This window comes from Paroedura picta, chromosome 4 (assembly GCF_049243985.1).
Source record: "Paroedura picta isolate Pp20150507F chromosome 4, Ppicta_v3.0, whole genome shotgun sequence".
Taxonomy (NCBI): domain Eukaryota; kingdom Metazoa; phylum Chordata; class Lepidosauria; order Squamata; family Gekkonidae; genus Paroedura; species Paroedura picta.
Genome location: NC_135372.1, coordinates 5,313,644 through 5,325,614, shown reverse-complemented (window position 1 = coordinate 5,325,614; position 11,971 = coordinate 5,313,644). Strand labels below are relative to the sequence as shown.

At 51.3% G+C, this 11,971-nt stretch overlaps 1 protein-coding gene across 2 annotated transcripts in view; it reads left to right on the top strand.

Annotated features, from left to right (window-relative positions):
- CERS1 (ceramide synthase 1) overlaps positions 1–11,971 on the top strand; it is a 78,677-nt gene that overhangs the window by 59,125 nt on the left and 7,581 nt on the right. Inside the window, exon 1 of one of the 2 annotated variants that reach the window (XM_077331631.1) lies at positions 3,808–4,526. The exons of the other annotated variant lie outside the window; for it this stretch is intronic. Coding sequence (XP_077187746.1) covers positions 4,259–4,526 — 268 coding nt within the window. The 5' untranslated portion in view covers positions 3,808–4,258. Of the gene's footprint in view, positions 1–3,807; positions 4,527–11,971 lie in introns of those variants that run through there. 2 annotated transcript variants of the gene reach the window in all.

Below are 11,971 nucleotides of genomic sequence, written 5' to 3'. Positions count from 1 at the left end.
GGGTATCTTTTGTCACAATTCAGGAAAGGGAACGAATTCCAAATGCTTACAACTCGGGCAGAGAGAATCCCACCATTGAGAATGTGATGAGGGAACATGATGGAGAAAGGTGTCTTTGTGGGTATTCTTTCATGAAAGACGTTGCACTGGATCTCCCAGCAGTGGCCTGAGCTGCTGATTGGGTTCCGAATGTCATTCCCCGCATATTTGCAAAACTGCCTTATGAAGAACCGGACCGTCTGGCAGTTCAGTATTGCCAGCTCTGACTGGCAGCTGGTCTGGGTTTTCATGACCTTCTCAATTCCTGCTATATAAGATATTTTAAATAGGACGGTTTTGGCAGCTGTGCTTTTCTGAGCGGAGGGGACCAGGCATGAGAGCCCATGGAGATCAGAGAGCTTTTCAGTAGCTGCAGCAGAGAGTGCAGTCAGCAGCACAAAATAAGGATTTTAAAATTGGTGTTGAGGTATGCTGCCTCTGAGCATGGAGGTTTCCTTTTAGTCATTACGGCTAGTACTCAGGAGTGGACTTCTCCTTCCTGTGGGTTTAACCTTAACTCCCCTTCAAAACCATCCCAAAGTTCACCGCATTGTTCCTGCTGCAACGAGTTCCACAAGTCGGGGGTTGTGGTCTCCAAAGGACTTGGCCTGGGCGGCCCTGAATCCAAACCTGCTGCCCTCACCCCGCCCCGCTGACCTCACTGGGTGAGCCCGAGCTCAGGATCGTGGGGAGGAGGAGGAGGGACAGTCCTCTCCACGCCAGACGTAAGGTTCGATGGCCCCGCCATGCCCCTCCCAGTGCGCACCAAAGTTCCCCACTTTCCTCTTTCCCAAAGGTTGCTTCAGTGCCTTCATCATCTTGGTTGCTCTTCTCTGTATCGTTTCCAGCTGTTCTGCCAGACCTGCTTGCAGGACTCTAGACCAGGGGTAGTCAAACTGCGGCCCTCCAGATGTCCATGGACTACAATTCCCAGGAGCCCCCTGCCAGCATTCGCTGGCAGGGGGCTTCTGGGAATTGTAGTCCATGGACATCTGGAGGGCCGCAGTTTGACTACCCCTGCTCTAGACTGATACTGAGGCCCTTCGTCCCCAAGCAGCCCTGGCCATTCCTAGCACAGCTTTCATGGAGCTGATTTCCCCATCGCTCCACTATCCCCCCTCACCGCCCCCTTATTATTTCTTGTTCACCCTCCACCAATTCACACACCCAAATATACAAGTGAATTTAAGATGGAGGGGAGTCAACTTGGTGTAGTGGTTAAGACCAGTGGCCCCTAATCTGGGCAGCTGGGTTTGACTCCCCAGTCCTCCCTATGCAGCCAGCTGGGTGACCTTGGGCTGGTCACAGTCCTGTTAGAACTCTCTTCACAGAGTAAAACTGTCAGAATTCTCAGCCTCACCTCCCTCTCAGGGGGTCTGTTGTGGGGGGAGGAAAGGGAAGGAGATTGTAAACTAAACATGAACATGAGCAGGCAGTGTGATGCAGCGGTAAAAAAGGCAAATGCCATTTTGGGCTGTATCAACAGGGGCATCACACCAAAATCACAAGATGTCATAGTCCCATTGTATACGGCACTGGTCAGACCACACCTGGAGTACTGTGTGCAGTTCTGGAGGCCTCACTTCAAGAAGGACGTAGATAAAATTGAAAGGGTACAGAGGAGAGCGACGAAGATGATCTGGGGCCAAGGGACCAAGCCCTATGAAGATAGGTTGAGGGACTTGGGAATGTTCAGCCTGGAGAAAAGGAGGTTGAGAGGGGACATGATAGCCCTCTTTAAGTATTTGAAAGGTTGTCACTTGGAGGAGGGCAGGATGCTGTTCCCACTGGCTGCAGAGGAAAGGACACGCAGTAATGGGTTTAAACTTTAAACTACAAGTACAACGATATAGGCTAGATATCAGGAAAAGATTTTCACAGTCAGAGTAGTTCAGCAGTGGAATAGGCTGCCTAAGGAGGTGGTGAGCTCCCCCTCACTGGCAGTCTTCAAGCAAAAGTTGGATACACACTTTTCTTGGATGCTTTAGGATACTTAGGGCTGATCCTGCATTGAGCAGGGGGTTGGACTAGATGGCCTTCCAACTCTGATTCTATGATTGTAAGCCACTTTGAGACTTCTTGGGGTAGAGAAAAGCGGCCTATAAGATAAGGTGACCAGATTTTAACATTGGTAAAGTGGGACACCATTGACCAGGGGGGTTCTTGTTTTAAAATTTGGTCTATATGGAGCAACAAAAAGTTTCATAGAACACCAAAATAGTATTGTAATATATATATATATATATTTAATTTCAACATAAGTACAATTTGCCAGTTACCCCCAGATGTCCCTCCAAAAGTGGGACAATCTGATCACCTTAATATAAGAAACTTCATCCCTTCACCCCCTGCCATTTTATCATGTTTTCCCCCTGCTGTAGTTTACAGGAAATTACTGAAGGTGTGGAGGGCAGAGCCCAGGAGGGTGATGTTTAGGAAGGGAATTCAGCAGAGATGTGGAGCCAGAGAGTCTGTCTCCCCAGGGACCTGTCATGTGTTAGTTGTTGTTCCATGAGATCTCCAGGCACCAGCAGGAGGTTGAGAACCCTAAGTGAGCCACTTCCCACTCATCCCGACTTACTGTGGTTTTCACCCATCCCAGAGCTGAATGGGTTAAATATTTATTAAAAATTATTATTTCTTCTTGGAAGCACAGAAGCTTTATGTAGTATCCTTGATCCGCCCAAGTGTCCGGTTACAGGGAGAATGTCGTTCAAACAGATTACAAAGAGGATCGGACTCCAGGAGTAACAAGAGAAAGAAATTTTACCTCCAAAAAGGGAAGCACAGCTTACATGACATATTCAGGTAGGGACACTGAACACTCTGAAGAGATTGCCTTCAGAAAAGCCCCACACCCAGATGAGCAAGAAAAGAGAGAAGAGGAACACCCAAAAGGCAACCAAGGGCCAAAGAGGCTAAACCAGGGGTAGTCAAACGGCGGCCCTCCAGATGTCCATGGACTACAATTCCCAGGAGCCCCTGCCAGCATTCGCTGGCAGGGGCTCCGGGGAATTGTAGTCCATGGACATCTGGAGGGCCACCGTTTGACTACCACTGGGCTAAACCCATCAAGGTGCAGCCAGCTGCCCACTGAGAGAAGTCTCTTAACCCTTTCCCTCCCAGATCCTCTTGCTTGCTGAGCTACAATAGCCACCCCTCCCCCCCCCCCCACATTTCCCCTGGAGATGCTGATTCCAGAGTGAGACATTTCCTGGAAATTTGGAGTGAACCCGGAATGGGCCAAGTCTGGGGAGGAGAGGGGGTTCAGCGGGGTGTAACGCCCCAGAGTCCACCCTCCAAAGCAGCTCTTGTCTCCAGGGCTCCTGACTGCGGCCGTCTGGAGAGGAACTGGGCCTGGGTCTCCAATGAGAACACCAGTGCAGGGGCATAAGGCAGTCAACCCCCAGGGCGCCCCTGAAGTCCTACCAAGAGGTGCAGTGGCCGGGGATGGGGATTTCTAATCCGGCGACCTGGGTTTGATTCCCCCACAGGCAACTAGCACCGATAGAGCTGTTCTGACCGAGCAGTGATATCAGGGGTCTCTCAGCCTCACCCACCCCACAGGGTGTCTGTTGTGGGGGGAGGAAAGGAAGGCGATTGGAAGCTGCTTTGAGACTCCTTCGGGTAGGGAAAAGCGGCATATAAGAACCAACTCTTCTTCCATTACAAATTGCCCTGGAGACGCCCACGAAGTTCCCCTGGAACAAAATGGTTGCTGGGGTGGGGGTGGGGGTTATCCGGCGGCATCAGAACCTGTCGAGACCCCTCCTCTCCCCCAAACCCCGCCCTCCCCAGGCTCCACCCCTAAATCTTCAGGTACTTCCCAACCCGACTGTCCTGACAGTGCAGTTCTCTCCGAGCTCTCTCAGCCCCACGTGACCCTCTCCCGTCGGCTGCCGGGAGAGGAAGCGGCAGGCGTCCGTAAGCCGCTTTGGGACTCCTTCGGTCAGCGAAAAGCGGAGCATACAGACACGCCCCCCTCAGCTCTTCTCCCAATCAGGGGGGCAACGGGCAGACTCCTTTTTGTGCCGTGCCCACTGGGGGCGCTTCCTCACCTCCCGAGCGTCTTTCTTTGGGCGGGGAAGGGTTAAAGAGCGGTGGCCCTCGCTGCGGGGGACGGTCTTGCCCTGCCCGCTTCCCCCTCGCCCTTCGGCTCGCCGGCGTCCTTCCCGCTTTGCCCGGCCTCGCGGCGCGCACGCCGCTCTCCCCGTCGAGGATGTGGCTTCTGCTGCTGGCGGCCGGGCTCCTTGGGGCGCTGGGGGTCGCGGGGCAGGACTTCAAGGTGCAGGAAAGCCTGCTGCTCAAGTCGCTGGGCCTCCGCGCCAAGCCCAGCCCCAGGGCGCCGGCGCCGGTGCCCCCTCTGCTCTGGAAGATGTTTCGCCGCAGAACCTTCCCGTTGGCAGCCGAGAAGAAGCCCGCGGACGCCTGCTGGGTAGACGAATTCAGCGTCCCCGGGAACATCATCCGAGTCTTCCCCGATCAAGGTACGCCGCGGGAGCTGGGGAGGGCTCTTTCCTTCTTTGGAGACCATGCCCTTGGGTGCCGGCAAAGGACGGGATGCGGAGCTCCAGGAAGCTCCATGCACTGGAAACAGAGAAGCCCCTGCCCGCAAGGAGGAGGGGAGGGGGGAAGACCTAAGCAGTTGAACGAGAACAAATCGAAGACCCCCGTGCTCCCTGGGACTTCAGTGGCGGCCGGAATATCAGATCTGGGATTAAGTCAAAAGCACCTTGTGCAGCTTCCCCCCCCCCCAACGCCTTTTGAAAGGTGAGATGCAAGGTTACTTTTCAAGGGGGATTTGAGCCCCACAGTTCTGCCCTAGAGATGGAACGCTTGGGGCCTTCTCTAGACTTTGGGGAAGCCCGCCCAACCATGTCCCTGCACCCTGTTGCCAACAATGACTGGCAAGTGGTAAAGGGGCGAGGTGATAGAAGGAGTTTCCTTTTTATCTCTTTTCCTTTGTGCCCTATTTTTATCCTGCCTTTCCTCTAGGCAGATGAAAGGGCCATGCATCAGACCCCGCCCACTGCAACTAACTTTCAGCAACCCTGTGATGTAGATTAGGCTGAGAGACAGTGATTGGCTCTGGACCCACTGCTGAATTTTGGGACTGGGTAGAGATTCTTCCCAGCCACTTGGGTCACTACCCAACATGATCTCCCATCGTCCTCCAGGGCTGAACGGAGCAAACAGGCGTTCTGGTGCCACTGTATGGATGTCAGAGGGCTCTTTTTTTGGCAAAGGGCTCTGCTAAATCCAACTGGCCATTTTTTTTTGGTTGGCCTTCTTGAAATTTCCCTAATCTGGTATTTTACTACTGAGAAACCCCTGAAATATTCTCCAGGCTTCGAGAAACCCTAGAAGAGGCACCATCATGCAGAATAGGGTTGGGAAGCAGAGCTGTGGACACGCCCCCCTGGGCCCTTCCCCCCTCCAGGCCTACCATTGGCCACTTTGGGAGGAGAGAATCGGTTGACATGACCATATGTGGTCATATCACCCAAGAAAAGAAATTTAAAATATATCTATAACAATTAATTAACTCCCACCCATTCGGGAAACCCTTCCGGGGCCCTTAAGAAGCCCCAGAGCTTCACAAAACCCTGCTTTGCGCCATGAGAGAACATGTGGAATTCTCAGCCACATGACGGGGCAAGCAGACCACTCACTGCTGACCCCAAAAGGGGATTTAGGCAGTTAATGAAGGGGAGGTCTATTGATGGCAACTGGCAGAGATGGTTAAGTGGAACCTTCATGTTCAGAGGCAATCTATCTGGGAATACCAGATGCTGGTGTTTGTGGCTTTCATTCTATGCTTGCTTTTGTTTTGCTGGGTGCTTTTTTTTAAATTTCCTTTTTAGCCTGCCTTTTGTCACCACAACTCACCATTAAAAGGCATATAATAAAACTGGGTGACAAATTTAGACAAGCTGGCAGAGGTGGTACCCCACTTTGTTTCTACCCAAAGGAGTTTCAACCCAAAGGTGTGGCTTACGATTATCTACCCTTCCCCTCCTCACAACAGTTACCCTGCCTGGTAGACAGGATTGATGGAGCTCTGAGAGAACTGTGACTGGCCCAAGGTCACCCACAGCAGGCATCTTGTGGAGGAGTGAGGATTCAAACACAGTTCTTCAGATTAGAAGCCGTGACTCTTATACGCTCAGGAGCGGCCTGCTTTGAGTAAGCCACGTTGAAATTCATTAAGTGGCATGCTGGGTGAACTTGGGCCAGTCCAGTCCTGTCTGAGCTCTCTCAGCCCCACCTCCCTCCTAGGGTGTCTATTGTGGGGAGAGGAAGGGAAGGCGACTGGAAGCCACTTCAGGGCTCCTTTGAATAGTAAAAAGCAGGGAGCAAAAAACCACTCTTCTTTTGCCCCTTGCTTTCCTCTGATATTGCGAGGGGGAAGAGGATCCCTCCCTCTTGTCTCTTCCCTGAATTAGCTGAATATGGCTGGAGCTAGAAGCAAACAGCCCCATCTTGATCACCTCTTCCCAGCTGTCTGGGGCAAGGCGGAATACACACCTGAGCGCCAGCCGGGCCTGCCGGAAGCAACATCCCCTGGGGCAGTCCCTGCAGTTAAGTGCAGATGCCGCCCGCCCCCCCTTCCTGTGTGGATCTTAGGGCTGCAGGTCCCGCCCTGGCCACTGTGGGGGGTTGGGTGGCCAGATCCAGGATGGGAAACGACTGGAGATTTGGGGACGAGGGCCCTGGGGTTCAATGCCATAGAGCAGGGGGAGTCATTTTCTGGCATGGACACACAGCATTTTCTGGCATGGACTCAGGGGAATTGTAGTCCATGAACATCTGGAGGTCCACAGGTTGACTACCCCTGCCATAGAGCTCACCCTCCACAGCAGCCCTTTTCTCCAGGGGAACTGATCTGTCATCTGGAGATGAGCTGTCATGCCAGGGGATCCCCAGGTCCCGCCTGGAAGCTGGCATCCCTAGCTGGTGTTGCAAGATTTTTCACTCTTGCAAACCGGACACACTGAATATTTTCGAACCACTAAAACCCCAGCATGCTAAATTGTAAACAAGGCTGTAAGATGAATCCTCTAAGCCTTAATATTTCATTCATTAAAGTGACTGCATTATTATTAAAAATGAACATCCTTATAGGCTTTCTTTACTTGCTAATCGTTGTGGTTTAGTAACAGGATTTTAGAAGGCAGGTGGTGGGGATAGACTGCAGGAGAGTTTGTGGAGCTCCTCTCGCTCCAGGCTGGTTGGGCCACCCAGCACTAGACAGCACTTTGGGTCTTCCTTCCTCCCTCATGTAGAGAACTGGCCCCAAGTAATCTGGCGTGGTCCTAGCACTCGAGCAACCTTTTGACCATGGAGGAGGCCCTGAAATACTTCTCCAGGCCACGCCCCCAGAAGTGACATCACTTAACAGGTTGGCTGATGACTGAGGAGAGGCAGGAGGTGGAGGAAGGTGGGAGTTCGCTTGCAGGCTCTGCCCCCTCCTGGCGCACCAGAGAACTCGCTCCCTCATGCTGCACAGGGGTGGCCAAGTCCACCAAGGCAGGAGTGGAAAGGCCACAGACCCCCTCTGGAGCACCCCCAGGACCCTGGTTGGGAATCCCTGCCCTAGAGGTGTATTGCCAATGGGCCTCTGCAGAAGGCCATCTTCATTGGCAGCAGGCCTGGTGGAAGAGAGGGAGGGAGAAATATCCCTCCCCAATGAACCTGGCCTTTCAATGCTCTGTCCTTGGTACCCCCACTTTCTGAAACTGGCTGGGTGGTGACCGGAGACCAGGTTGGCTTGGCAATGTGAGATGCTCTCCCTTCCCCAGCACCTAATTTTTTCAAGATTTAGGTGCCCCACTTTTGCTTAGTGCTTTTTCTTAAATTGCTTTTGCGTTGGCTGAATTGCTCCCTGATGAAGGGGAGGGGCTGTGGCTCATATGCCTGGTTCAGTCCCCAGTATCTCCAGTTGAAAGGACCAGGCAGAAGAAGAGTTGGTTTGTATACTGTGCTTTTTTACACCCAAAGGAGTCTTAAAGCAGCTTCCAATCACCTTCCCCTCTTCCAGCGATTCATGGCAGGTTACAATATAAAACCCCATCTATCTACTCCCATAACAATGCCAACAGGACATTAAAAGCAGACTGAACCAAGATTGGCAGCGTAACCCCCACCCCATTTCCCATAGCCATCCACCCCCAGGTGGGATATAGTAGGTGGGGCCACGTAGCCTGAGGAGGGGCCCTGACAGATCTGACAGAATAAAATGAAGTTCCATAGGGACAAAGGTAAAGTTCTGCATTTAGGTAGGAAAAACCATATACCCCAATATAGGATGGGGGAGACTTGTCTTGGCAGTAGTACGTGTGAAAAGGACCTAGTAGACCCTACATTGAACATGAGTCAGCAGTGTGACTCAGTGGCTAAAAAGGCAAATGGGATTTGGGGCTGTGAAGATTCAAGTCAGTGGCAGGTGACAGTGGATGAGCGAGAGGGTTGTGAGTGTCCTGCAAAGTGCAGGGGGTTGGACTAGATGGTACCCAGGAGATCCCTTCCAACTCTGATTCTATGGAAGAGCTGCGTTTTACAGCTCCTGCAGAATACTGATCGCTGTGTCAGGACCCTCAGCTCACCTGCAAGCTTATTCCCCCTGGTCAGCCAGGACCAAAAGGGCCTTGGGTCAAGGCCAGGATCTCCAGTAAGTCAACACCCACAGAGCAGAGAAGCCTTCAGGTGGTATAAGGAGGCAGGTAGTCCCTCAGGTAGGCTGGGCCTAAGCCGCAGATGGCCTTCAAGGTCAGCACCAAATACCTTCAACCTGATCTGCTTAATGGTCCCAAAGTACAGATGAGCAATTATGCTTGCAAGTTTAAATTCACAGCATTAGGGAGGTTGTGGTGGTGTGGTGACAAATGAGGGCATGGTGTGGAGAGATGGGAGTCAAGAACTTGTGGTTTGGGATGTTCATTGAGTGTGGGAGAGGACTGACCTTTGGGAATTGTAGCATAGTGGTTACAGATGAGCTTTCTGGAGCCATGTCTTCAGATATGTGAAGGGGAAATCAGACTGGAGACTCTTCTTAGGGGGAGATTCCATGGCAACCAATTCCTCCCAGTTCTGTGTTCAACCTCATTTCCTTTATTGTGTGAATTAGGCCACAGACACCAAAATCTCCCCCTACACATGGGATACTCACAGTACACAGGTGTCCTTCTGTCTCCATTTTTTTTACAGTTGATAAAATGTTATGTGCCCACATGCTTCTTTCATGGTTGCTCCTTAGAAGAACGGATTTTTGTACCCTGCTGTTTACTAACCAAAGGAGTCTCAAAGCAATTTACAAACACCTTTTCCCTTTGTCTCCCCACCATAGACAACCTGTGAGGGATGTGGGGCTGCAAAAGGTCTGAGAGAACCCAGCAGGCCTCAGGTGTCTCTAAGTCAGTGGTTCTCAACCTGGGGGCCAGGACCCCTTTAGGGGTTGAATGACCCTTTCAGTGGGGTTGTAGCAGGGTGAACAGCTTGGCCTGAGTGGATCTCGATTGAGCATTTGTCTGTCTGGAGCAGCTGAAAAAAGCGATATTGGCACTCTCAACCCTATCACACATCCACTGTAACCTGGCACCCCCTTCACAGAATCAGCCTCTCCATCTGTTTAAAAATTTCCAAAGATGGAGAGCCAGTTTGGTGTCGTGGTTAGGAGTGCAGACTTCTAATCTGGCATGCCAGGTTCGATTCTGCGCTCCCCACATGCAACCAGCTGGGTGACCCTGGGCTCTCCACGGCACTGATAAAGATGTTCTGACCGAGCAGGAATATCAGGGCTCTCTCAGCCTCACCCACCCCACAGGGTGTCTGTTGGGGGAGAGGAAAGGGAAGGCAACTGTGAGCCGCTTTTGAGCCTCCTTCGGGTAGGGAAAAGTGGCTTATAAGAACCAATGTATAAATTGGTGCCGGCAGGAGAGATTTGGTTTCTGGGAACATGGGATAGGCTTTCAATGGACCTCCAGGACACCCATCCCATCATCTGCAGTGAGTGTGACATGATTGCCTTCCTCCCTGAAGACAGGATGGACTACATCTGCCCCAAGTGTAAGCTGGTAAGACTTTTGGAGGTAAGGATTAGGGGCTTAGAAGAGAGGATTATTACCCTGACCCAAATTAAGAAAGGGGAGGAGTTCATAGACCGGAGCTGTGCAACTCGGAATAAAGAGGATGCAACCAGTCTTGAAGAGGATAAGGGGATATACCTCATTACGGAACCTCTGCAGACAGGAAAAAGATTCAACGGCGTAGAGCGAGACGGTTCTCGGGACCTTTGGAGCTCCAAAATACATTTCAGGCCCTTGCAGAGGTGGTGCAAGTGTCAATGAGGGAAGGGGTCCCAAAACAAAGTCTAAGACAAAATGAAGAGGCCACGGGGATAGAAGGAAATGGTGTTGAGAAGAAAAGAAAAAGGAGAGTACTGGTAATTGGAGACTCCCTGCTATGAGGAATGGATCGCCATGTGGCTGGGCCCAACCCCCTAACCCGAGAGGTGTGTTGCTTGCTAGGAGCAAAAATTAAAGATGTTTCAGAGCGGCTGCCCAAACTCCTCAAATCTATGGATCGCTACCCATTTGTGATGGTCCATGTGGGAACGAATAACATGTCCGCAAATACCATTGCTCCTATTAAAACAGACTATCAAGATCTGGGGAGGAAGCTCAAGCAAATGGGGGCACAAGTGGTGTTCTCTTCAATCTTGCCTGTCAAGGGAAGAGGAATGCGTCAGGAGAGGAAGATAATGGAGGTGAATCAGTGGCTGTGTAGTTGGTGCTGGCAGGAGAGATTTGGTTTCTGGGACCATGGGATAGGCTTTCTTGAGGAAGGCCTACTAGCACCTGATGGACTGCACTTATCGAAACTGGGGAAGAATGTGTTTGGCAGGAACCTGGGGAGATTCATCAGGAGAGCTTTAAACTGAAGCCACAAGGGGAAGGAGACGTTCACCATAGGGAGTGTAAGGAAGGAGACCGATCGAGGGCAGCCCAACCGGCAAGGCTAGCTCACAGGGAACCAAAAGTAAAATGTTTCAGATGTCTTTATACTAATGCCCGAAGCATGGGCAATAAGAAGGAAGAGCTGGAACTTCTCATGCTGATGGAAAGGTATGATCTAGTAGGCATCACAGAAACTTGGTGAAATGATTCTTATGACTGGAATGTAATAGTGGATGGATATGAACTGTTCAGAAAAAACAGAATAGATCGAAGAGGTGGAGTAGTGGCATTGTATGTGAGGAAAGGGCTTACCTGTCAGGAAATTCTAGTGAAGGAGAGTATATCTACAGTGGAAAGCATCTGGGTGAAAATAAGCGAGGGGAAAACAAACAGTGTGGTGGTTGCTGTCTGCTACCGACCGCCTGACCAACAAGAGGATGTGGATGCTGCATTTTGTGAGCAGCTTGAGAAAATATCCAAGCGTCAGGACCTTGTCATCATGGGTGACTTCAATTTCCCAGATGTGTGCTGGGAAACAAACTCTGCGAAGCGTCCTCAGTCATGCAACTTTCTGACCTGCCTGGCTGACAATTTCATTTATCAAATGGTAGATGAACCCACAAGAGGTTCAGCCATACTGGACTTAATACTGACAAACAGGCAAGAGTTGGTGGATGAGGTGAAGGAGGTGGGGACCCTAGGGGGAAGTGACCATGTCCTCATAGAATTCCTTTTAAGATGGGGAGCCAAGGAAGCTTGTAGCCAGACGCGGATGTTGGATTTTCGTAGGTCAAACTTTAATAAACTCAGAGACATGAGTGTCATACCATGGACAAGAATGCTGGAAGGGAAGGGAGCATGTGAAGGGTGGGTGCTACTCAAACAAGACCTATTGCATGCTCAATCAATGACTATCCCAGAAAGACGAAAACACTGCAGGAGCTCTAAGAAGCCTATTTGGATGAAGAGAAAACTTC